Below are 27,848 nucleotides of genomic sequence, written 5' to 3'. Positions count from 1 at the left end.
AAATCTCGTCCTCCCCCAGGGGGATGTTGTACTTAGCGCACCTAGTTGCTTATTGGGGGTCGCAAAGTGTTAAGCGTTTTTCTCGAGAGTTTTCCTCCGTCCTAGAATTAATAGCTTGTCTAGTGGGTGGTATAGTGATTTTAGCTGCCCGTATTAAATGGTAGGTAATAACTTATATAAGTTTTATTTATCACTTAGTATTCACCACTTATTTAATACGACACGTGTTTCGTTCTTTAAGTACCGTGTGGTAAATTTTTAATCACCGAATACAAATAAATTACTATTGAGAAAGATCCCGACACCGGTTAATAATTAAGGTAATTAATACTTTGATTAAAAATATTAAAGCCGATTGCCAAAAATTAACGCAATTTAGAAAGCGCTACAGAGAGAATTGTAAAAAAATCTACTAGTTGATTTTATTGCAATTACATAGGACGCACATAGCTTAGTTGCTAGAGCATGTGGGCGCGGGTTCGAATCCGAATAATATTTTTTTCCAGTAGTTATCTATTTCTCTGATGTGTTTTCAGATTATGCATGTTGAATCTCATGAAAATATAATAGGATTACATGTTTTCAATGGATTGTTACAAAAATTAAATTATAAATATGTATACGAATATTAAGGTTACCTGACATCACTGGTGAATACTTGGTACTAAGCGATTAATTATCGTTTATCTTAGATCATAAAAATAATTTAAGCAAGAGATTTTTTTCTAAAAATACAAGGCAATTTCCACAAATAGCGCAAATTCACTTATCATTATATCCATGGCTGTGTAAATAATGAAATCAGAACGTGAGAAACTAGCAACACCTTTAAATACTAACTATGAATATATGCGATTAACTGCACATTTTGGAGAACTATGAGATATAAGTCTTATACCAAAATACTATTTAATATAAACTGGTCATATACGGTTTATTCTGAAATTTTAAAGGTAAGCCAATTGTGATAAATACAATTTTTTTGTGCGTCACTTGATTACCTGACTGAAGTTTATAGTTATATTATAACAATATATTTTATATATACTTACTTTTTTATCTTTTATGGTGTTAACTGTCAATTCATAGTGGAAGTGCATTGTATTAATAATTAAATAAATCACAATATTTACTACTAATTCCATTTAAAAAACATATATTATTCTGAACCGGTTTCGCCCGTTTGAGAGGGACTATTTGTCCTAGTCACTAGTTGACAATATTTACAGTGTGTATTTTTTTTGTTTCTGATAACCGTTTATCTCCGTCCATCAGGCAGTCGTCGCCACTGCCTGCCGTTGTATTAGTGTTAGTATGATTTTAAAAATCCTAAGCCCAAATATATTCATAACTGAATGTATCAGTCAGGATCTTTTCATTGAGGGATGAAAGCCTTTCTACGCTACTCATTACATTTTTCTCCTATCCTTTATAACGTTGCAATGCGCGGTCGATATCGACCACATATTGTGCAATTTAATCGAATAGGTTCTATGGTTCTTCACACTGTCATGTTCGAAGTTCAGATCATAGGAACAAAAGGTTAAAAAACATAATTTTGAAAAAACCCCAGAAATATTGTAAAATTTATGAAAAAAAATGGACCGAGTGGGACGCGAACTCGCCCCATTTTCCCATTTTCTGGGTGAGGGCTCTTACTTTTAATCCATATACTATCCATACGAATTATTTCTGATGTACATACTTAAAATTCCACCAATCTGGAAGCAATCTGCTTTGTGATCAATGAAGGTAAATGACATTACTGATTTTTTAATCGTAACAGACGTCCGGCGCAAACCAAATTTTATTATTGACGTTTTTGTATCTACCCGAATGAACACAGTGAAATTATTTTTCTTTGTTCCAAAGGTTTCCCTGTTAGTCTCGGTCCAGCACACGGTACACATTGCCATGTACACTCTACAGTGCGTAGATCTCTCTTTTACCATCGAAATTTAATCAACAGGAACGAAATAAATGTCTGTACAGTGGAACCCCGATCTACGGGGTAGCAGTGTAATTGAATTGAATCAAATCCAATTATTACAGAATATTATTAGGTTTCATATCGAGATAAAACCTTTTCATTAGTCCGTAACATCGCCACATTGACTATTGTCAATATGTCATTTTTCCCCCGCCCGAATGTATCACGAATCGCTAATTTAGCTCGCAGCATGTGTTCTCCGTGATTGCCGTGCCTAATCCATTACGTAGATCGGCGCCATAATCCCGCCGTCTCTTATTACCCGTTGTTGGATGCTGTGTATCGGAATAATCCACAGATTTCTGCTTAATGGCCTTGTCGTTGATTGTCCTACGATTTTATTCTATTGTCTATTGCTATTTGGATATTTCTCCACCATCTGATATTAAATTGTATATATATATATTGTTGTTTACTGCTTCTGTCAAAGGATGGATCAATACTTGTTTTATTATCTTAGAATTGTAATAAAATTTGATCAGTCAACAACGTTTTGCCAATACAAATAAAGATGAGTGGTCCGTTCAGTTCGGTGCCCAATCGTGGATCCTCTAAATCAGGGATTCCTAAACTTATTTGGTCCACTACCCCCTTTTCAGAAAATAAATTTACTTTCAAGCGAACCAACAGAAAGATACGGTGAGAAATTGGAGTTATTTTGTACCGATGACATGTAAGAGTTCCAAATAAAATCAACCATATTATGATCGTTCGCAACATAATTGGAGTAAAAATTACGGATAATAATAAAAATAATCCTAACGAGAATGATGAACATTGTTCGCTGCTACCGATTTGTTAGCGTTCGGCTCTATTTTTGTCATCAACATTCTCAAATCACTACAATTGGTTATAAAGAAATTCATTCATTTAATTTTGTCAATATGTCGGAAACATGTTATGCATTTTTGTGGATAACTACGAAATGTTTGACCATACCTACATAATTTTCAAAAACACTTTCTGAGAGAGTATATTATAACCAACAGAAAAAATCTTTTTTGAAAAAAGTAAGCCACCCCGACGTATTATGTTATGTTAAATTATGTATGTTCAATAATTAGAATGATACATTCTTAAATCTTGTGAATTATTCGTTGAATAAAAGAAATAGTTAATTACGAAATGTTTGTTAATCGAAATCTATGATTCAAAATATATTCTAATATCCATTGAGGTAATTCAAACATTCTAACGAGAGCATTACCACGTGATGTCACCGAATTTCTGAATTCAAACGAAGGGCCTAGTTGTAATTACCTAATATCGTTACATTTAATTTTTAATTATCGTGACTGTAATGATCGATTTATAATTAAATTAATAATCTGGGGTTAGGTGTAATCAAAATATTTTTATCTGGTCTTATTCAATCCCTTTGACATGATCATTGTTTAAAAAAAACCAATAACCCTCGCGGAAACCGAATTCTTAACGCTGTTTTAGTGAATCGCTGTTGATGCGCAAATATCATTGAATCACCAAGACTTTGCTGGGGAAATCTACAGGGAATAATAATATATTCTTTCAAATTATTGTGGTTATACGACAGGTGTCAATTACACTGATTTGATTGTCAATTAGACGAATTTTTGCAGCGCTGTTTCTTCATTATTTTACAATATAATTTTGAGCATAAAAAACCCTAAATTGTAATTTCGTTTTTTAGAGCTGGACTATATTATCATGTGCCACCAAGTGCCACAATTCATTATATGGGAAATAAACGTTATTACGTCTACATCACGTTTTACGTTAAATGTCTGTGCAGTAAATTCTATGGCCGGGGTGAATAGCAAGTAAAAAAAATCAGTAGAAACTTTTTTGTGAGCAAAGAAGAAATACAATGTAAACCACAGAACATTAATTACTAATTGGACAAAGTGAAACAATTATCATCCAGTATTACAATATTCCAATGGATATATTTTTTTAAAATAATCACTTGTCTGGCTTGTTTGTATATTCCAAACAACATTTGATTTGTGTGCTTATATTATACACAAATGTAGATATCGATTTATTGAATCTGCAATAAGACGAAAAATGAAATTTCATGTCGCCATTTCGTGTACTTCTACACCCCCGGCCACAGAATAATCAACGTGGGTAAATTTCCATGCGTGAATTGTTCCCGCGGCTATTTTCCCGTGAATCACTGAATGGACCCCTAGCCTTCCGGGTTCATAGGAAAATGATGGAACAATTTTCTGTGATAGAACCGTTTGCGTCATACAGAATATTTAATGACTTTACAACGAAGCAATAGCCATAATCATCATTTTATCTGACAGCTGCACTTAAAAATAAAATTGGCATACGTTATGTTTCATTTCTTTCAAATAACTAGGTATGGTATTAATTGTAACCTGCTCCAAGATAATAAGTATTTTTAATTTATGGTTATTCTAATAGTAACTCATGTTTGCCTGTACGTTCAGTCGAATAGGCACATACAATTATCATTCGAATGCATAATCTGTGTTGATTCACGTGGCTGTCTCAGTTGTCGAGTAATCAAATTTTATGACACTCCAGAGTCTTTTTTATCGGTTTATATTTGTAAATAATTACAAGATTAAAATAACTTTTTATATACGTTTTTAAATTTTCTGTTGAATTATTATGCTCAATATGCTCAAACTTGTACTTGATATGAAGTAAATAAAAAAACAAACAAACAAACAAATATGGAATACTGAAATGTTATTTTGATTTCCATAACAACGCACGTATATATTAATAATTTAGTTGCTAGGACCACCCACTTAGCAACCAATAATAGTGGATTGCATTACGGATTTCTTCCGAAATAACTTTTCATACAAAACAGAATTAACTGAAAATGAATTCATTTCTACTTAAGGGCGGACGTGCTCAGCGTGGGTCAAAATGGAGCTTTTTTCTTTTTTCAAAGCATGATCCTGGACATTACTTAAACGCTGTAGATAATCTATTTATATAATTTTGAAGCCTTATTATCCTTAATATTTATTTTAAACATTTGATGACTGCATAAAGTATTTTTATTACATAAAATAGTATTCTTTTAAACCTCTCGCTCTAATGTTTTAGAATATAGTCATATTTCAGTACATAAATGTGCAGTGGTGTTAAGATTTTTTACATTTATTAATTTTTAAACGCATTTATAAAACCATCAGTATAATTTATGTCGACATTATTATAGTGAAATATTTACGATTAACAATTATATTGATAATCTCTGTGATCCCAAATTTGACAAGTATTAGGCATTTTATTATTCAAAAAATGGCAAGATTAACACATTTGAAGATTATTCTAAAGATACTGATTATAAGCTATGTCTTTGACCATTCAAGTGTGATAAACATCCTACGAATTAGGTAGTGTTTTTTTGAAATACGCCATTTCTTTTGGCATTCCCCAGTGGTTAAGCTACAACATACGGCCGTAGCCATAGATTGACAAACTATAATTGAAGTAGGGAGTAAAATGATGTTAACGCGCGTGTTTGAACATGTATCTAACCGATTTTTTTTAAAACGGCACATTACAGGTCGGCCATCTTGATTTAGCTAATTTATGAATCATGAATAAGGAGATATCGTTAAGTTGAAAATTGTTTTCACCTCATACGAGATATTTCAAAAACACAAAATTCATTATTTGCAATTGTTGAATTTGTTGAGTTGCTGTTATTAATTTTTAGTACGTAGCGTAGTAGATTAAAATTATGCAGTGCTCGTATATTCTTCTTCTTTGTTGTGTCACAGTTATAGAAGTTAACAAAGGCAATACAAGGATCTCGATGACATTTCATTTCGCCATCATATAAACCATATTGTGCACCATATCATATCTACTTGAATATTTACAAATAGTTATATGTTCAAATCGTCATTGTCTCAATTATTCATCCAACTCCGTTCAAAGTTTGCTGTCATCGCGAAATAAGCTCTCGCGACGCCACGAACCGAGGGCTCTACGGCCTACGCGGCGCGCTTACGTAACGCGGCGGCCGCTACGCTTTGGGCTAGGTTAGGCACGGCTCGGCGTTTTAGCTCTACGGGCGGCGCCTCTGCGGGACGGGCGTCGCAGCTTTTTGCATTCGTGCAAAGTTCGACGCGCGGACTGTGGATTCAGAACATGATCCCGCATACTAGTTTAGCGTGCGCTTTTACCATTGTTGGGATAGCGACATGCCTGCCAATATGCCAATAATGATGAATATTGGATTCTGTTATTGTTGGAAATTTATTAATTCGTTCTGAAGTGACATTATATTCGTTGTAAATTTTTTTATGCTGGCATACGCTTCCCCTAATATTTCTTATGATACAATCTAATAACCTTTTGTGTTTTTTTTTGTTGGATTGAAGTAAATATTGCAAGCGTATGAACACAGTGGTATCCACACGGTAGAGGTTATATTAACAGACTTTATTATATTAATACTATCGACCGAAGGTACTTAATGGAATCTGAATTTAAATTCTGTTGGATTTAAGTTTTGTACTTGTTTTGTTTACTTTACTTGTTTTTATTCAAATTGAATAGTACAACACTTAAATCTATAAGAGTTTAAACAGAATTCGTTACGTGGGATGGTTGTTGGTTACCCGTCCAACTCACCGCGGTCTTATACTGGACCAAAGATACATTGAAAAAATTATGATATGCATTTATTACCTAGACGCGAAATGCAGTATCAGAGACAAACTTTACTGACTCTCATTATGTTACGGTTGAAAGGGGGGGCACTCAAGTCGGTTATTGCGGCTTGGTTTCAGCAAGGGAAAATTTCGCCGCTTTCGAAAAGTTTGCGATGTCTTACGTGGAGCAAGGTATCTTTTCAACAAAGTGAGACCGTAATATATTCAATCAGGATAGAAAACACGTATATTTCAGTGGATGCCAATCAAGGTCATGGGACACAATTTTAAAGGGTGCATAACGTTCGTTATGCCAATATAACGGGCGGTGTTAAAAATAACGAGACAGATTGCGCTGGTCTTATTATTATAACTCGCGAACCCATGGTATTCTCACGAAGCGAAAAATAAATTCATAGCCTTTTCGGTATTTATAGGTCACAACAATATTAATATATTGTTAACGTAGCCTTTTGAAAGGAACTCAATCAATACTTAAAAATGTTTGAGCTGTTGGAGAATAGCGAACGGTACCTAGGTAGACAGGTACCCACCTTTCTGCCTAAGTATCTTTTATCACGCGCCTCGCAGAGGTGTTGATCACGGGATTATTAAGTGATTAATTATGTTAGGTGTGACGGAGGTATCTGCCGCACGCCGTTCATTCGTTTTTCTTTCAACCATCATACTAATCATTATATTAAATTATTCAATAATATGCGTTTAAAATGAAAAGACAAAGAATAGAGACGTGAAAATTGATTTTATAGAATGTTGACTATTCGTGGTGTTATTTTAATATGTGAAATACTAATCATCCCGCGTAATTATTTAATGATCATCGATATTGTCAACTGGTTGAAAAACATTGTCACATCACTTTATAAATGTCAATCAGTATCTCAGTACTCAAATGGAATAGTACAAAACTTAAATCCATTAGAATTTAAATTCAAATTCCATCAAGTATCTTCGGTCGATAGTATTAAAATTAATCAGTATAAGTTGGCGTTATAACTATTTAACTGAGCCTCATATTTGTGTGAAAATTAGTCACCAGTGAATTCAAAATATTACACAGTTTTTGTACATAAAATCTGCTTTTCAAAATATATATTATTTGATAAGAAGACAATGTTGAGTACTATGATTATATTATATTGATAATTAATTATTTCTAAAATAGTTCAGAAGCTAATTAGTTGATTTCATTCTAAACTAACGACCATGGTTATGTTATTTTTGTTCATGTGCATTAGGTATTTCCTATAATAATTAAAATAAAACACATAATCATCCCGCATAATTTATTAAATTGATAGATCCATTGAAAAGATTGTGTTGCAACGGACGAATTTAATCATGATCGTTATTAAATTCAGAGCATTGGAGCGGAGCTCGGAGCAGGAGCACGGAGCACTGGAGCACTGGAGCAATGGGATTTTAACCGGAACAGGAGCGAAGCCGGAGCACCGAATATTGTTAAATTTTCGCCCTAAAATCTAATGAAAATAGTATATTTTGACACTTTGCAACACTGTAATTATTTGAAATATGGCAACACTGTCGAGTGATAAATAACCTCACTTTTTTGACAGAAGAGGCAAATAATGGGAGACGATTAGCTGTCGGTAAAATTCTGTTTAATAGAATTAATAATGAAAATAACGATTATTTTAAAACTATTTTTTTTAACATTTGTATAAATATGTATATTATATACTGTATATATATACAATAACTTTTTACCCGGAGCGGAGCAGACCCTGGAACGGAGCCGGAGCAAGTATTAGGACCCGGAGCGGAGCAACTCAAAAAAGGATCCGCTCCAACGCTCTGATTAAATTATATATTTATTTATAAATATCATACATAATATTATATTGTATTTCATTTTTATTAATACGATGACTTCTTTCCATCACCCCTCTTCACTTAATATGATTTCTTGCCAATCTACTGTCAATAGGATTTGAATAAAGTATAAAATCCTTTTTAAGTGTTACATATTTATGATCTTCATATTAATTATTCTAAGTACAGTTACCACCTATATACACAATGTTAGTGAAATCTAGTTTTGCAATGATATCACGTACCTATATTTTATTTGATATTGCTTTAAAATTTTACCGAATCAGTGTTTCGAAAAAGCTAATATGCTGAGCCTGTTTTTCATTTTCCCTTTCGAAATGGAGCCCTATTATAATATCTGTCAGAAACACGCGAAGATCCAGTGAAAAATTAGTTGCGAAAGAAAAAGAAAACTTCGGAAAACGTTCGTATCAGTTTCCGGCTCTCGGATACGGAAGGAGACCCCCTAGTGGCGCGAAATATTAACATGTCATGTTTATTTATATAACATAATGTTATTCATGATACTGTGTGATTATTTCGCAAGGTCACTGGGCGTTATCTCGATTCTGATTTTCTTTTGAAGCGGTTTCCATTTACATACACTTGTTTAGAGGGTGCGAAAGGTTTGCGGGAAAGTCGGGGGTAGTATTATTATAGCTCGGGGCGCGGTGATAGTAGAGTTATGTAATGCTTTAATAATTTCACCGTACATTTTTTTGTTTCTATAAATACTTTATTTTATTCGAATGTGGTATATTTATTATTCTACCATTGATTTGTTCGATTGTTTTCCATATTGTATTGCTTTTTGTGATTGGCTTAGCCGTAGGCATATATTATATACGATTAGTGCCGCAGGCGAAGTTTTTTCCTCAATAGAGATGATTTATTAGTTTTTGTAAATATTAAATTCATTTTCACTTCAAATAGTACCCTATTTTATGGGGCTTTAGTTAAAGGTGATTTGAGGAAGATTGGTATTCGCGTTCTCTCATGGCTGAGGATCATGTTTTGACATGTTTTTTCCCTGCCTCACAGTATTCTGCTTATTTTAGGGTAGAGTGAAGACTGCCCCCAGGATGCTACTTCACTAGTCTAGCCGACGCTCGCACTCCTGTTTACTACATTAAGGTTACCAATAATTGTCAGCAGATCATATAATATGGTATTACGTTATTATTTAATCATTTACTCTTAGCAAGGCTGAATCCTTTTACCGCTAAAGAAAAGCTATTTCAGTTGAATGCTGTGTGACGCTCCATTTTGATATACTTTTTGTTGTTTTCCAAAATAAATAACTATCTAAAGGTCATCTGATTCGCGAGGTCGAAAAATAGGATTCGTATTTTCGAAAGTAAAGAAAGTTTTTCCTGAAAACGTTATCTCGGAAAATGGGAGCCCTCTTCGCGACGCTCGGGAAAATCCGTTTTTCCCGCCGAGCATAGGCGGGGCGTCGAGCGGAGAGAACCTTACGTAAGAGCTAGGCGGGGGGCGGCGCGCGGGGGCGGAGGGGCGCCGTTTCGGGCGTCTCCGCCGCCGGCCGAGCGCCGTCGTGACGCAGTGTGACGTGATTGCGGTGCGCGCTACTCGGCTCGATAGTTGGCGCACGCCGTCAGTCGCCGGTGCAAGCTCGCCGCGTCCGAACCGCGAACCGCCGCCCCATCGCGCCCAGTCGAGGCTCGCCCGCCATCGCCGTCGTACCTCCCGCCGTCACCGCCGTCACCGCCGTCTCCGTCACCGCCGACCGGCGACATGTCATAGTCGAAGGACCTAACACCCCCCGCGAAGCATTAACCCACGGACTGCACCGCAAGCGTATTATCCAATAGTGTCTCGCGGTCTGGGACGTAGGTGGCAGCCGCTCGACCTACTCTCTTGTGCTATTTTTCCGTGAGCAGCTTTTCTCGCCCGAGACAAGATGGGAGACAAGGTAAGCGCACTATACCTGCGCGCTGCACACGCATCATCATTATTATAGTACATTTCCATCGCTGGTGCTCCTACTCCGTGCCGTTTCCTCGCGGAAGACTCTCCGCGACTGTCCCTCGGGGTGTTATTGATTTATGAACCCTCAAGGTCTTCCTTCGGGCCCACGGAAATCTTCCGCGCGGATGTGAAGATGGCTATTGATCGATGAAATTTTCACTCGCCTACCATTACACTTTCCTCTTTTCACACAACCCATTTTCCATATTTATTTCATACCACAATGACATTTTCACTCCCCTTTATCACATAATTCACAAGTTTCTGTAAAATTTAATAAAATTCATTCACTAATAATACATTAACTATATCAGTAGATATTATTCATTCATTATCTCGACCTTACAGTGATCAATGATTCCACTTCCATAGTGATACAGTACCCCCAAATGATATATGTACACCCCAGGTGTACTTAGGGAGTAAAATCTATCTTCCAAGCCCTTATAATATATAGATATATATAACCCAAGAAGGTGACTATTTTACCTCTTATAATTTTTATCCTATTCCAAGTCTTTCGTTTATTGAAGGCTATATATAACAAATACATTAAAAATGACTAGTTTATCGTGTATGCTTCTTCTTTGTGCATATATATGTATGTGTATAAAGTGTCGGTATATTGTATAGGACCGATTTTCCGCGCCTTTTATTATCTGCCGGTCAACAGGTACTGAATACATCTATTGTAGTTTTGTCATTTCATTGATGCTGTAATCCAGTTCGAAGGCAATATGCAAGGTTTCCCGTCATGCTGTAATACATTTTCATTGTCGGTAAATATTATATATATCACACCTTTTCATACATATATATATGTGTAAACCATTTTATTGACTGTAATGCATTATATTGTATATCACAGACATTTTACACTTGCATACCATTTCGAACAGTCATTTATAATGTGTGTTTATAGTTTCTGTCATTGATTTAAAAAGTCAATATGTACAACCACACACTCCTTTAAACACATTTTATTTATGTACATGCATTAATGTGGCTTCATACTTTAGCTGCATTTTATTTTTTAAGCAAACCTACCATATTGTGCATTGTTCATATTTATAAGCATGTGTCAATACATAGGTACAATTAATTAATTTCTCCAATATGTAATTATTAATTAACTTATTTTGGTCGTAGTCTATTGATAGAAAAAATAATAACTACGGTTACCGATTGATTTAAAACAACTTATCGTTCGCGTTCTCGGCTTGTCAGACTATTGCGCAATCCGGCGCGCATGGCTATTCCAGGATAAAACATAATTTTCCGCGAAAAAAAACGATGTGTCAGATTCGGGATTCATTCGTAACTCTTGGCGTTACGGGTGTCAATTGTTGTGCAACAATCAATAATAATGTATGTTACAATCGGATATAAGAACTATTATTATATAAAAAAAGAATATCATTAAATCTGTATCTAATTTTCATGTTTTATTACCTACTTAAGTTTCGTCTTTTAGTGTTTATATTTTTGGAGAGGTCAAAAGGTCCTGAATTAATTTCCCAGTCGATTAACTGTTGTACTTATCGTAGAGTCGTTTAATCTCAGAAAAACCAACCCTCTTATCATGTTTAGATTCAAAGAGACATATATATGAAAATTATGTTGTTAACTGACAAAAATTGGTGGAATGTTTGTATGTTAAATAAAATAGTGTATTTTAAAACCAAACCGGCCTTGTTTTTGTCGTTGGGCATATCTTCAAGGGCTTTATTTACGACCGTTTATATGATTTTTGTTTGCAATATTAACGTTTTCTAATATGCTAATATATGAAAGTATCCTTGAGTTGTATGGTTACTTTTCACGAATACCAAACTTCGAGACGCCGCGGCGTCCGTGCGAATCGATAAACCTCGCTTGCGGCGTCGAAAATAGATGTAAAATACTATTTCTTCTCGTTTATTATTCTTCTTCGGCGCGATTTCCTCAAATCAGTCAGTCGCTAATGGCAGATAATCGCTTTTGGACCCGCAGCAATCGCAAACAAAACGTCCCGATCGATAGATGGCCTGTTATGTAACCTAACCTTTATAACACTCTAATCGGTTTGTTCGGCCGTTTGTGAGAAATAATAATGAATATCTAGAGTTTTTTTTAAATGCATTAGATTCTATACCACACAGTTATTTTTGTATTTGATTCCGTATGTCTCATATATGCACCTACAGGATTTCTTCAACTTGGAATTGAAGAAGTAGATCTTGGCAAGTGACAATGGTTAATCTCTACCTAAAATTATCGGTGATAAAGACTATAAAACACTGACATTTTACGAACAGTTATAAATTGTATAGCGCTATATGCAAAATTATTAACAAAGCTATCAAAGTTTTGATACATTTAGTCTACTTTTGGTTGCAGGACAAGCACAGTGTAATTAATTATTGGGGTATCATTTATTTGATGGAAAATTTTCCAATTTTATATTGTCATTGTAACTATGATAATGTTATACATAGTTATCACTCTTATAATGTTGAAAAATATATTCGTTACATATGAAGTAAGCAGTAGCAAAGTAGCAAACCAATTTTTTTTTGCGAACTATCACCGTTTAAATGTTTTTTTTATTAAATTTTATAATATAGTTTTACACAGCCAGCTATAATGGTGTCTAGTTAATACAAACTTGTTTTATTATCTTCTTTATTCCGTATAAGAATTGTGGTAACGTAGGTCTTTCTTCGATCAACCTTTTCCTCAATAAAACAATATTTTTATGTCATGATTTTATGTAAATTTTGTGAATACGTGCTTGGTGACGGTTACGTCTAGACCTGACCCATCTTCAGTTGTGTGGATGTTTTATTCAAACTTAACTTTTTATTCGCATGAAATATTGAATGTTTAAAGTTTTCTGCTGAAAAAACACGCAACGGCTTGTGGACACGCAAGAAGAAGACAAAAAGGGTGTCGTCGGTTATACATTATGTAACTTTTCCAGTTGCAGTCGGCCGCCGATATACATGCATTATGCAACTGTTTCCGATGCAGTTGTGTTTACTTGGTAATTTATTGTTTTGATAAAGTCTAATCGATATTAATTATACTATACTATTAGTAATCATTATTAATAATAGGCGTGATTCTGGTGATTCTATCCATTGATTTTTATTTGATTACCATAGTAATCGGAAGAAGTTTGTACTGATTTAAAAGAAAGAAAGACTTAATTTTATGTATTTTCCACTTGGTTTCCATGTGATTTTAATAATTTATATTACACTAGGCGTGTTTCGATCACATGAAAAGCTTCAACTCAACTAGTGAGCACTTTATGTATTACAATAAACGAAGTATTTTACATGTTTTGAGTTAGTTGGTAGAGCATGCGAACGGCACATACAAGCAACATCATTCGACAGTAGTACCTTCCATCCGGGTGCCCCGAGTTTGATCTTGGTGAGGCCACAATATATTTTTATGATTTTCTAAAAGTCTGGGTGTTTGTAGTTATTTCTCTTCTATTACTAAATACCCTACAGTCATTGGGCATCATGGCCTGTTGTAGCGCTAAAAAGAATATAGGTATATGTTTATAATATTAATTTATTATGGTTTTTGTTATAATGTTGATGAAAACTAATGCTAATATTGTTATCACGCGAAAATCATTGAAACGAAATATTTACTCAGTACTAAGTCTGCTAGATGAATGAAAAATAATAAAATTATTGATTTATGTATACGAATAACGGTTTATCAACATTTTGATCATTTCGAGTACTATTTGCAGGGTTTTAGAGATATGATTGGATTATACACCAATATCGAGGTTTAATTGTGTAAAATTTTACAAACAAATGCTATCTTAATTAATGACCAGCTATTATTACTACTATGGTTTTTCTTGCCAGTGTTTAGTCTATTACCTATCTAAATCGTCACAGTGTTGGCTGTGTACACACATACGCACGAGTTAAGGCCAAGAAAAGTAAACATTATTTTGTAATTCCGTTTCGATCCGTTCAATGAAATATTCCACTCGGTGTTACCTACGATACGCATAATAATCCCAAGGTGCTTTTTCACGATTGAAAAACGCAGTGAACCTCCGAATAATGCCGCAGGTGCATTACTCGTGTTTTTCGCTCACTTTACCTCATATTTTTAATATAATATAGTACAATGTACCATTAAAATAACAACTATATAATGACACTACAAAATTCCCAATATAATGTTTTCCTTATTGAATAAACACGAATGTGACACAGTTTACATACAAATGAATAATAATTATTAATCCATCGTCCATATGGGTTTGGCCATTAACGAAGATAATAGTAAGCTATGCGCGTTGTACCAAGACTCATTATAGTCAGACTTTGACACGAAACTGTAGACTACGATGGTAGTGCTAGTTATTGTTCATAATTTGTAGAAAAATATGCATAATGAAAAAACGAAATATGCAATCGATAATCTATATTTATTGCGAACAGGTTACCGCATTGCATTCGAAGATAATCAATTACTAGCACTAACATAGTAATTGTCAAATCAATGACATGGCCTGAATATAGTCGTCATTGGCGTTGTAGATTGACTCCGCTGAACAGGCTACATCACAAGGATGGAATATAATCAACCAATCACGAGACTCTTCTTCAACAGACTGGAAGGGAAAAAGAGGGCTGGTAGATCTAATCTGAGATAATTAGACTGTGTAGATAGAAATATGGAGTTCTTGATGCTGAAAGCCAGTGGAGGGTGTTTGTGGTAGGATAGATAGTGGTGAAGGCGTTTCCTTGAGGCTGTCACAACCGACATTAAGTTGTATTACCGATACTAATGTGTGACATTTTACCAATTTGCCAAAAAAAAACCCGTTAAGTTCTAAGTGTTTCAGTCGCCAATATAGATATAGATAATTTTTTTTAAGTGGTTGTAAACATCGATATTCCAAGTCATTTCCGCGTGCGTTTTTTAATTGAAAGTTTTCACTATTTCAATCTAACGGAAAACTCGACGTTAAAATTGAAGGAAAAAAAAACCGCTTAGAACTCAGTCGGCCGCAATACAATACAAAATGAATTCGTGTTATCAAAGTTTACACCGAATTATTTATTATTTATTTTAGTGGTAATCTCTTCTCAAACAACACGACTGACTTGAGCCGGTGCTGTTGACTTTATTTATCAAATTAAATATTCGTGATTTACTATATTGTATTTTTGTCTGTTTTATCATTTATGAATTTATTATTGAGTGTTTTTTTAATACAATTATTCACTGCTATCTTTATCTATCTATCGCTACACGATGGTATATAAACACTCCATATTTTATATCACAATCTTGTCGCGTCTGGATTGACCCGCTGAAATTTCACTCTAATATCAAAATCGGCATCATATCAATATTTTTTTTCAATCTAGGTGCAAGGGAAGGGCGTTATTATTTCGTTATTTCTGATAAATAATCGTACACTGTATTTTGTACTTTCGAGGGAAATAAATTTAAATCAATTATTGACCACAAGTTTGTGGTATTTGCAGGTACAGATTCAATGTATTCATATAAATATGAATGAAGTATTACAATGCAATGTGTATTTGTTAATAATATAATAATATATTATAAGTCACAATTGAAATATGATGCATCATGTATTTTAATTGCATTCCGATAAGTGCATCAGTAACTAACTCGACACCAATAACGAGCTATGTTCGAGACATTTTCCTGTAATTGTTTTCAGTAAACAGTGCAATAATTACCTGTGACCATAATTATCATTATGCGATTACCTGGAGTACTTAAATTATTTACTGTGTGTAATATAAAATACAACTTGATTAGATTGTAAAATTGTAAATATTATTTTTTTTTACTACAAACAGCCGACATTCATTTTATCACATCTCGATTACCTATCATTTTTTTATTATCAATTTTGATAATTAAATTATTATATAGTTATATAATTACAAATTATTGTTGTAGTTACCTATCAGAAAATATTGCGAATAGATACAGCACAGCAGTCACTTACAGAGTAAAAACAACCTGTGTTATAATACTAGTATTTATTTTAATTTAACTCACATAATTTTAAATCACCATGGCAACAGTTGTTTTAGTGGTCTAGAGTTAAATTATCGTCGCTATAGATTGGTTTGTCGAATATCCTTTTTCGTCGAAATCGAATTTTTAATGCAGAATGTTTTTTTGTATCTAAATGGACTAGAACCATCTTTTTCTTTTAATTACTTTGTAATGATGTCATCATTCATATTCTGTAAAAATAACAATTTAAATATCTCCATGTATTTAAATATAGGATTATGAAATTTGTTTTTCGTCTCCTGAACATTTCGTCTATTCGACAAACCAATCCTACAGCGACGTTATGTAGATTAAATCCTATTTGAATTTTAGTTCATTGTATATTATTTAATCCACCAAATATAACACCATTTAGATACACACAGAAGACGTTTCTATCTAATTTCGCATATATTTTGTTCAATTTTTTTTATGTTTACGAATGATTTTGACGTTTCGTCGATCTTTGACGTTGCGAGGTAGTACTTCGGTATTGTGCAACTAATTTCATGAATGCCCAATCAATCCGACAGTGGTCAATATACGATTTTGGTGCAAATCGGTACTGTGATGGCAGACGGTTATAACTGCAGTTTTTTTTCACCTTTTAAGTAAGTTTTCTTCCATAATATGTTCCAAATTGTACATTCTTTGATGTGGCATAATATTAGAGCAGCAACTTTATTGGACACAAAGTAATGAATGTTAAAAGATATCTGCATCTGACCAAATGTGAAAAAAGTTGATGGTAATAGGCTGGATATGTCACTCAGCGAGTGGACAATCATTTGAATAATGCTGTCATACCGTGGTTATCAAGGGACGCTAAACGAATATAGGAACGTCCTTAAATCCTCTGGATCTATGAAATTGTGTAAATAGCAGTTAAGTTATAACTTATAACCGTTTGCGATCACAGTACCGAAATAACAAAATAAAATTTGTTGGTTAACACCATTGATCTCTCTTCTTGGTCGTGCACTCATGGCTGAGGATCGTGACCACATTTAAATTTCGCCATCCTTTGAGCGACCAAGACTTTCCATCCTTCTCGAACTTCCGCTTCTCTCAGGGCAGAATGGATGGTGCCCCCAGTCAGCTCTTTCACTTGGTCGCTCCATCGCGCAGATGCTCTTCCTCTGCTTCGCCTCCCCTGGAGGCTACCCAAAACTACCAGTCTCTCCAGGTTGTCCGGTTCGCGCCTGACAATATGTCCAAAAAACTGCAGAATTCTTCTCAGACATATCGTCGGGAGCCGTTCCTTTATCTTCAGTCTCTGGATGATTGATTTGTTTGTCTTGTGCTCCGTCCAAGAAATGCGAAGCATTCGACGCCAACACCACATCTCAAAGGCATCAATTGCCTTCCGTTCTTTTGCCTTCAGGGTCCACGACTCGACTCCGTATAGAAATATCGAGAACACTAATGTTTGCACAAGTATCATTTTTGTGGTAATCGAAATTCCCCGATACTTCCATATAGTGGTAAGGCGTGTCATCGCATTTTTTGCAATCTGTGTGCGCCTTCTTATTTCCGCTTCGCATCCGCCCTTTCCACTGATGGTCGATCCCAGATATACAAACTCGTCGACTGTTTCGAGGTTTTGGAGTGTACTTGGTGTTGGTAGAAGGTTGGCCCGATCAACAACCATTAACTTGGTCGTATTCCTATTAGTAAGGAGGACGTATTTGCGACTCTCTTCCTCTACCCGGTGTAGCAGCTCTGTGAGTTCTCTTTCATCAGCAGCGACTAGTGTGGTATCGTGGTAACATCATTGATATCATCTATAATATAATGCAAGAAGAATTGTTATACCCGTTTGTAAGCAAAGTTATATCATAGCCAGTACTAGTTTTTGTAGTTAAAAAAAAACAAGGTCACATTTATCCATAAATGCCTCTGAGGTGTTAACCTATAAAAAATGGTTTTCAAGCGAATTCCCTCGTAAATGAATACGTTTCGCTAACTCGCCTTTAATAACTTTGAGTGTGATTAATGATCGACATAAAAAGTCGAGAGATTTTTTTTTGTTTGTCTTTCAATTTAGTACGTGGAGAGGTTTCGCGTATCCCCCGGACGAATTCGCGAAATTGTAATCAACCGAGTTTCATCACATGGATTTGGTTATCATATCATGCAAACATACGACATAATGATTTCCGTGTTTTACTGCCGTGGAGTATTAAATTACAAACGGATAATTATCGTATACGATGTTTACAAATTTCAGCAATGTAATAATACGTGTAATCATCAGCCTGATAGATCTGCTTGATGAAGGTCTCATACAGACACTTCCAACCATGGTAGCATACAGTTATTTGTCCACTAGCCAATCGAGATGTAGATGTCCGCTTTCTCATGTCTATTTGCTCTTAACCGTTGATCGCTGTTATGGTTAATCCACTTCATACATTCCATGGTGTATTACTCTTATTTTTTAGTCTCACTTCAGCTAAGGGCACCATGTTTCTTGTGCATGTCTGTAGAAGTATGTATAGTTCGAAGAACTTAGACTGTAGAGTTCTACTCAACTCTACAACTGACGTGTTATTGTCTATGGTCAATTATATAGCATAGACAGTTGATAAAACAGTTGCATTTTGGCCTTTCAACAATGTAGACAATTTACGCGCGAAAATCCGCGTAACATTAACCCTAAATTCAAATTATAATGTAAATCATCCAACTCAGCATAAAACCAATGTGATAGTTTTTTATTAGTGCCGTGTTTATCCAAATTTTATTACTACAATATAAAACCAAGAAAATACCATTACTGTGTATTATTCATCACTACTCGAATTTACCATATCACACACACCCAACGCAACCTTCCAGACAAGATATTAATAACATCGGGGACTAATAAGCATCTACATATTATTATTACCCCCGATAAGACAACTTAGTAAAGCTGTATACATAACTCTAAATTAGTAGCCTTTCACCTATACTTGCTGAAAGACCTTATAATATATTATGTAAACAATGTAAGTGCATGCATACTGATTGAAGTATTAATTAATCACTGACGTTTAAATTCCATCATATATCCTTGGATTTCTCCATTTCTGCTTTATTCGGACCGTGCAAAAGTCAAGCGAATTGGTAGGCGTTAATTTCGCCCGCAAACAGTATTGGAGAAGATTGTTATTATTGCAGAAATCATTAACGTTAGCTTTAGAAGTGGTTGTGCCCAGCTAAAACCTGACAATACTGCTTCTTTTTGGTCTCGTACAGGTAGCCAGGTTGACGTAGTCATGGTAATAATAATATGAAACCTTTTGCGACATTAAAACATGCTTTAGTGTATATTTTATAATTTACATCAGCGCAAACAATATTGGATTTTGTCTAACGATCCGTGCATGGTACGGATAACTTCTCGGTCCTTTTCCGTTCGTTTGAGGACGTATGTGTCACAATATTGTCCATGACATGTTGTCGATACAGCCACACGTCGAAGACCTCAATCCTCTGAAATTTGCTGGTTTACGGTTCATATCTCCATGCCATATTGAAGACTTACGACGCTATTACTGCGTATCACACGCAAGTATCAGGTCTATTTTATTAAAGGCACCTCAGATATATACACACTGGTAAAAATCATAATTGAAAAAAATACGAACCTCGTCGGGATTTGAACCCGTATTGGTGTCGCGCCAATCTGTGCATTAAGTATTTCATACCAGGCCATTTTAGATCTAATACTTTCACTTCTGACGAGTGGAATGTGCCAATTATGCTACGAGACTCCTATCTAATTACGACAATTTTAACTAATAGGTCATACATTAAATGCTTATCAAATTGCGTTATTGTTGACTATCGGTTTTTCTGTATTAAATTAAGGAATATTAATTACTTTAATTACTAACCGACGCCCGGTTATCGCCAAATATTGTAGTTATAACGTCTACTTGAACTTGCTAACAATTTTTAATAAACTATTTTATTCAATGAATAATTCACAAGATTTTGAGAATTAACATTCCATATATTGAACATTCATAACTTGAAAACACCTCAGATATATAGGTACCCACTATAAAAAAACATATTTCAAAAAAGGTGATTTGCTTTCAAGTTATGTATGTTCAATATATGGAATGTTACATTCTCAAAATCATGTGAATTATTCATTAAATATAAGAAATAGGTATTTATTTCTCGAGATAATTGACTTATTTAAATTTCAGCGACGACATTATATTGAATGTGAATAAATGTAGCACAAATTCTTTTGATTATGTATTAAATGATTTATTCTTCTGGCCTGATCAAAGGAGTTTTTCATCCTTTGCTACTGCAGCGAGCAATCGATTCTGTGTGATTAATATTATTCCCTTTGGATGTTTCATTCGTGACATTTCTATAATAGATTAGATTATATTATATTAGTAGGGCATATTGCTGGTATTTATCGCTTGGATTAATATTATTTGTGGCCGCTATTTCTGTCCGTGCTCTCAGATTATACAAACTGCACACATGCTCGGCGGCTTATCTCCCGATGTCGCATACAAAGTTAGTATATTACGAACCGAACTTGACATCAACGATTTTTTTACCTCCTGAACTATTTAATCACTGTAAAATGGAATTATACCAAGTTGGCTTGATCAGTCAAATTGTTAATATTATATGCGTATTCTAATGGGATGCGGTATGGGGCAGGAATGGCGAGTGAATGAATGACAGACAATATCATACAAAGGTACTTAAAATTCACTAAACGACTAGAAAACCTGCTGGATAGACAAACTTGTCATGTTTGGCGGGGGATACGTGGCAGCGAGGTTTCATATATCTGTGGATCGACACCGGCTGACTATAAATTATATAACTTACTCCAGTGTTGACCAAACTTTCGACATCTGTGTACCCCTTCCACAATTTTCGTAACACTTGAGTGCCCCTCGTCAAAAAAAAATGCATTATCTTTAATAACAATCAAAATATATTTATTTTTTCCTTTTTTAGTAGGTAAAAACAAACATAAACAAAATAATAATAAACGAAAAATAAAATTCATTCATATTAAAATATAAATAAAACAAATGAAAGTTATATTATAAATAACATTCATTATAATCTATGAGAAGAATGAAATTGTTTAAGTTGAAACAGATCATCATAATTTGGCTCCCTTAATTTTAATCTGAGATGCGGTTCTACACCCAAAAGCCTGTTCCCTTTTTTTGACTTAATGTCTACAAATGCTGAAAAAGCAACTTCACATACATATATATGAAGTTGGAAAAGGCTAATGTATTTCAGGACTCTGTTAAAACTGGATACACATGTTACATTTGCAACCAGAATGATGTTTAAGTACACTCCTTATATTTATTTTTCAAGAATCCGTCTGAACCTAATTCCAACAATTGCTCTTCTTCCACGTGCGATAAACCTTCTAGCACGGATGTTGTATTTATGTCGTATTAATGCTCGTTGCACCAGGCGCAGCCAAAGCCCGGTGCAGCGCGTACCCTCACCAAACTCTTCCCGTACGCGTACCACACTTTGGGAAACACTGATACTCGAATCTAAACAATACAGATATTATTTGTATTGTATGGAATAATTTCGCTGTGGATCCGAATGAATTTTGAAAATGAAACGCTGAGTCAAGAGTCAATATCAAAAATCTGCCCAATAGAACGTGAAAGTCTTAAGTATGTTTGCTTATTGTATCTTCCAATGTATGTACGTATTTATAGCCAGGGTTTCATGTGATGATATAATTTCCCCTGTCTCCCTCTCATCTCCTGTGTTTAGCAAATTTTTGAGCAAATTGTGAACTACTAAACCTTGTTAAATCAATCACCTAACCTCATACAATTTATATTATAAACATACATAATTTTATTCAACCAAGAAATATCATCCATTGCAATCCGAGCGACAAGCTTTATCAAATAATAAACTCCCGAAACAGACAAGTACGTACTATATATGCAGAACAACTATGCAGCATCTGAGATGTTATTTAAACTTCTGCCAATAATTATGATTTTTAATAAATATGGCGCGTAGGTTATTTTTAAACGAAGTAAGCTTTATTTATACTATCATAATATTATGTTAGTTATATGTATGAATCGTGTAAATTGAACAAAATGCTGCTAGTTGGGCTCGAGACACTGTATTCCGCCAATCTAGTTGGTAACCCACAAATCAATTTTTAAATATATCTACCTATTCAGACACGCCTATTCAGAGCTATTGTGTTCGATTGATTTATATATGAGGTGCCTATTAATAGATTTCACTATTTATTGGCCGGTTCATTCATACCACACGCTTGGTGAACTGTCGTTGGCCAAACGATCTCGTCAGCTAACCGAAGGCACGCTTTGAATAAAATAAAATTCAAATTTGTAGAAGAAGGCCAACTTTCGCGCCAAGAATGTTCGTTAAATTCGAATTTCGTATGTCCACGTTCAAAGAAAACCAATTAACTTGTCGGAATGTATTGGATCTCTAAGTTTCAGTTTTCAGTTAAAACCGAAGTAACGTCTGATACATTATTAACAGAAAATGTGTGACAGGTAGAATAATAATTATTGGGTATCACCATTTGTTTTTTACCTGGCGTTTCGACCACGTTAAAATATACCTCAAGGCATGTACACAAGGAAAACGTCTCATAGTTTATACTACATATCAGGTATTAATGATTTGTGAGCACATTAATTTGGTGCAATTTTCTGTTGCTAACTCAGTGGAAATAAATGGCGACTAGTTTTATCGCTTTTTTCCGAGATTTGATGAGCGAGTCCACCGATTTTATGATGTTGTCAACTAGATAATATGTATGTCAATTGAAAGCCCCCGTAGTCAAATGCGTAAAGCACTGACTTCTCATCTGGAGTCTCAAGGCAAATATATGTCATTTATTTAAAGTCTGGATACTTCTGTGATTGTTTTACTACTATTACTAAACTACTGTTTCATTACTATTACACGACTGCCATTGGATATAGTGTTAAAAAGAGAGAGGTAAGTCATGTCACTACTCGATAGAGCATTTGTATTTATGCATACAACGACATGATGCTCTACCAAAAGTGCAGACACTTGTTATTACATGACTCTTCTATGTGATTTATCAGAATGTCACCAATGTAACATTAAACAATATTATTCTTAATAAATATAAACCCACGTCCCACACTTTACACAATAAATTATTATTTCATATGATTATTTAATTATCACATGTGTTCCATGAGATAGAAGTGTAAAACAAATAGGAATTATAACTTTTTTGATTTGTGATAACACTATGCAGGAATCTGTGTCATTTGATATATTTCTCTTTTAGTTTTATTATCATGTTTTTTAATGTAATCTTTAATAACAGATTATTTTTTATTGCACCTAATTATATATTATTTAATATTATTGTGTGAGAAATGGCAAGAAACGGCGCCTTGCGATATTGCATGTCGTAAAGCAGTGCTCCAAATTTAAAGGACAGGTTTAAATATTTGCCCCGCGGCTCCTGAGCCTGTCCTCTTAGGCAAATCGGTGCTAATCGGTCATTCACTGGGTGCGAGTTCTGCGGCGTTGTTAGTTCGAATTTAATCTATCAAAAGAAAAGTTTTCCTATCACCTGTTGGGTGTTTGAAACTGTTCATCACGCAAACTGTGGTGGTTGGTTCGATCCCTTGAAGGAATATTTGAAATAGTATTTGAAATAGAAAGACTCTTGTCCTCAGATTAAATAATCATTCAGGATTCAGCGCACGCAAACCATGACCTGGGCATTTTACTCTTGTGGCGACAACTGAAACTGCCCGAAATTGAGTTGCAGAGAAATCAAGACTGGTTAAAATTCGAAGGAAACAATCTTTGGCAATACTGTAATAATCTTTTCCACAGTTGCTTATTCTAGTTCTTTGTCTAGATATTTTAAGTGCTTCGACCGAAGATGTTAAATATTTTTCACAGTATTTTCTTTAGTTTCAGTATATAAAGAACAAAGTAATAAAAACGATAAAAATGAAAATACAAAAAGAGAAAATAATAAACATACAAAAGCAGTGTAAATACAATTATTATACATCTATGGAAGTTCAAAAGAGTACACCGAGTTTGCTAAGGAGATCCTATTTTAAGAATTTATAAAATAGCGTCCACCTAAACTCATCCTACGCAAGTGGAATATATCAACACCCGAAGCAATTTGGTTGAACATAGTTATCGCCCTCCCAATTGGCATTACCAGAGGGAGGTTGGTTCTGGACCTTGGGAGAATAAACAACTGATGCTCTCTATTTCTAAGATAGTTATCAGGGACACACAGGTCAACACTGCCCAGAACGGCAGATTTCTCATTTATACCTCGTATAAGTAGAAAAAATACGTACATAGCTAAATAAAGATCTCTTCTAAATTGCAGACTGCACTATGTAAGCATACCTAATACCAGTCAGTAACATCAGTGCAGTATTCCCAGAGGTCCTTTAAATATGCTTCGGTTCCTAGAAAAATAATATCTCTTGCTTTAAAATCTTCCGTATTGTCTGTTTTTTTTTTGGTCATGCCTATGCCTTTTACCAACGGATTAATATGAGTTGCCCATTTCCAAAATCCACCTTGTCCATTTTGTTTTGTTTTGAGATATTCACAAAAACTACTTCTACTAGGCATTATATATGCACGGCTTCTCTCGAAATTGTCGCTGTTCTGTATGTATATACCAGCTGACATTGCCAAGATATGCAAAATTCCAGACGGTCCACCGGCTGCGTGACATCGCGTCGTGTTGTAAAGTGTGGCCGGTAGACTATCGAATCGAGAGAACACGTCTTCTCTTACATAACCGACCGAACAACACGCTATGTCGGTGCATCGTAGGCAATAATATTTATTTGCATTTTCTATCGTTCATTGCAGTCTTGTTTTTAACTTCAGACCAGTCTTTATTGTTTTACAGCTCTGTTTACCCTTTGTTCGTTTCATTGTCTGTAATAATGACGTCCTGGGGATTAAAACAGTAAGGCCGGTATTGCACTATAAAAAGAAACAATTTTGCATTATCTTTATAAAGTAATATTTTACAAAATAAACAAAGCGTTTATGACTATAACCTTCTCGCCTTCGCTAATTGACCTAACCTACTTCCTGAACATACCAATAGAAAAAATCTTTATAAAGTAAGACACCCCGCAGGAATCGAATCTGCATCTCTCGGGTTTTGCGCTCACGCACATAGACCACTATACTAAAGGTACAATACTTAATTACGACAAATTTTAACTAACGGCTCTTATAGTACTCTGAAGCTTTTTCTATATTGAGCTACTATTGGCTATCGGCTATCGGCTTTTGTATTTTAAATCATAGTAGGTATTACTTTAATTACTAACCGACGTCACCGATCACTCCAAGATATTTTAGTGTTGTAGCTTCCTTGAACTTGCTAATATTTTTTAATCAGTCACTTTTTTATTCAACGAATAATTCACATGTAATATTCTAATTATTGAACATACATATTTTTTAGTATTGTATAATTATGTATGTTCAATAATTAGAATGATACATTCTTAAGTCTTGTGAATTATTCGTTGAATAAAAAAATGATTAATTATAAACTACTAACACTTTGGTGCGATCTTATTGACAATTTATTGAATTATAAAACTTAAAAAAAACTTATTAAAAAAATAATAATAAAACTTATTAAAAAAAAAGAATTATAAAATAACGTATAGTGAAAGAATTACACATACTATGATGATTATTGATTACAGAATATTGTCTATTATCATTGATTAATCTAGGCCTGTGATACTTCGTTCTTTACTAGTTGATAGGTAATATAATTAATCTTATTTATTATGTATTTATTTAGCTAATATTGTTCATAGATTATAATAATAATTTTAATACCATGACCGTGGACACCGCCGCATGTTCAACCAGTGTTGCCAACTGTAATTGACAAAAATATGCTAGTTTGCAGAAAAAAACCCGAAGTATATTTTTTTATAGTTAACAAAAATGTATAGAAACTATCACTTCAAAAGTAGTCATGATGTTAAATATTGTTTTGTGAAAATATACTTGTTTCGCAATTAAGAAAGGCCTCCAATGCGAAAGACGCTGGCCTTTCATCCGGGGTCCGTGTTTGATTTTCGGTGAGGTTACAATATATTTCTCAAATCCTGGGTGTTTGTGATTGTTTCACTTTCACTACCTACACTACTGTTTCACTATGATAATGTCATTGGGCCTCGTGTCCTGTTATAGTGGTAAAAAAGAATAAGTATATATATATTATTTAATTAATTAATACAACCAAAATATAATCAGGTACGAAATTTGGTTTTAAATATAGTATATTATATTTAATTTATTTGTAAGATAAAATATGTACAAGAGGATACCATTTTCGAGCGAATCGGTGTAAAATTTTAGTCTTTTTTTTAATGGAACATTTAAGTTTTTGCGGTGTCAAAAACCGAATGCCCACGATGGCCGCGCGACTTAAGCGTCGGCCTATCACGTCATGGGTCCCAAGTTCGAATCCTGGGTCTGTCAAATAAACATATTGTTTTTCAATTTATGTTTGAGTCAGAGTATGGACCTAATCAGTTGAACAAGTGGCTAACATCCATTTCTCGTAAAAACAAAAATCTGTTAATAAAAACCTGTACTCTGTGGAGGCCCGTATGATCTTATGATCGGACATGGTACAATAATTTATATTAATAAAAACCGCTAAATTAGTATTTTTACTAGTATTTTGTGTGCTAGATGTGTAAAAAATGATTGAGATGGCAAGAAAAACGCTAAGTTGGCAACGCTGTTTCAACACTGCATGTTGTATACTATGTTTTTTTATACCGATTTATTATGTAATCATGCGAATAGTAAAGGTCGTTTGTGCGCCAGATGAGCGAAAATCATTTATCATACGGAGTAAAAAATAAATAAAACTAACGTACTTGGTTGGTATGTCTATCTTCCGCGATTTGTTTGGAGAATAATCAATAATCATTTAAACACCGCGCTAAGCGTGCGAAAATGATGATTCCAGCAATCAGCTGTGGCCGAGCTAACCGGTTAAAGCGAGTCAGGGTCAAGCCGACATTTTGTTTTTATTATCTATGGCTCCCTTATCTAATTCAGTCAAAATAAATATAATTGGGGATAGCTGATTTTGTGTGACTAACTGCTTGGTGGATTCGAATTGAATGTCTCGCATCATTTATTTATTGAAACAGGAGCAGAAATTTTTAATGTCGTTATTTTTTTTTTATCGTAATAGTAATTATGACGATTCG

General features: G+C 34.4%; 1 protein-coding gene across 7 annotated transcripts in view; it reads left to right on the top strand.

Annotated features, from left to right (window-relative positions):
* Atpalpha (sodium/potassium-transporting ATPase subunit alpha) overlaps positions 1–27,848 on the top strand; it is a 146,712-nt gene that overhangs the window by 56,919 nt on the left and 61,945 nt on the right. For 2 of the 7 annotated variants that reach the window (XM_085948417.1, XM_085948413.1), the window contains exon 1: positions 10,099–10,414. The exons of the other annotated variants lie outside the window; for them this stretch is intronic. In XM_085948417.1, coding sequence (XP_085804543.1) covers positions 10,403–10,414 — 12 coding nt within the window. In that variant the 5' untranslated portion in view covers positions 10,099–10,402. Of the gene's footprint in view, positions 1–10,098; positions 10,415–27,848 lie in introns of those variants that run through there. 7 annotated transcript variants of the gene reach the window in all.

This window comes from Rhyacophila brunnea, unplaced genomic scaffold, assembly GCF_057557595.1.
Source record: "Rhyacophila brunnea isolate RB1 unplaced genomic scaffold, BYU_Rbru_1.0 scaffold_20, whole genome shotgun sequence".
In the NCBI taxonomy this organism is placed as follows: Eukaryota; Metazoa; Arthropoda; class Insecta; order Trichoptera; family Rhyacophilidae; genus Rhyacophila; species Rhyacophila brunnea.
The sequence above is the reverse complement of the archived record's forward strand: the minus strand, read 5'-3'. Positions and strand labels throughout refer to the sequence as shown.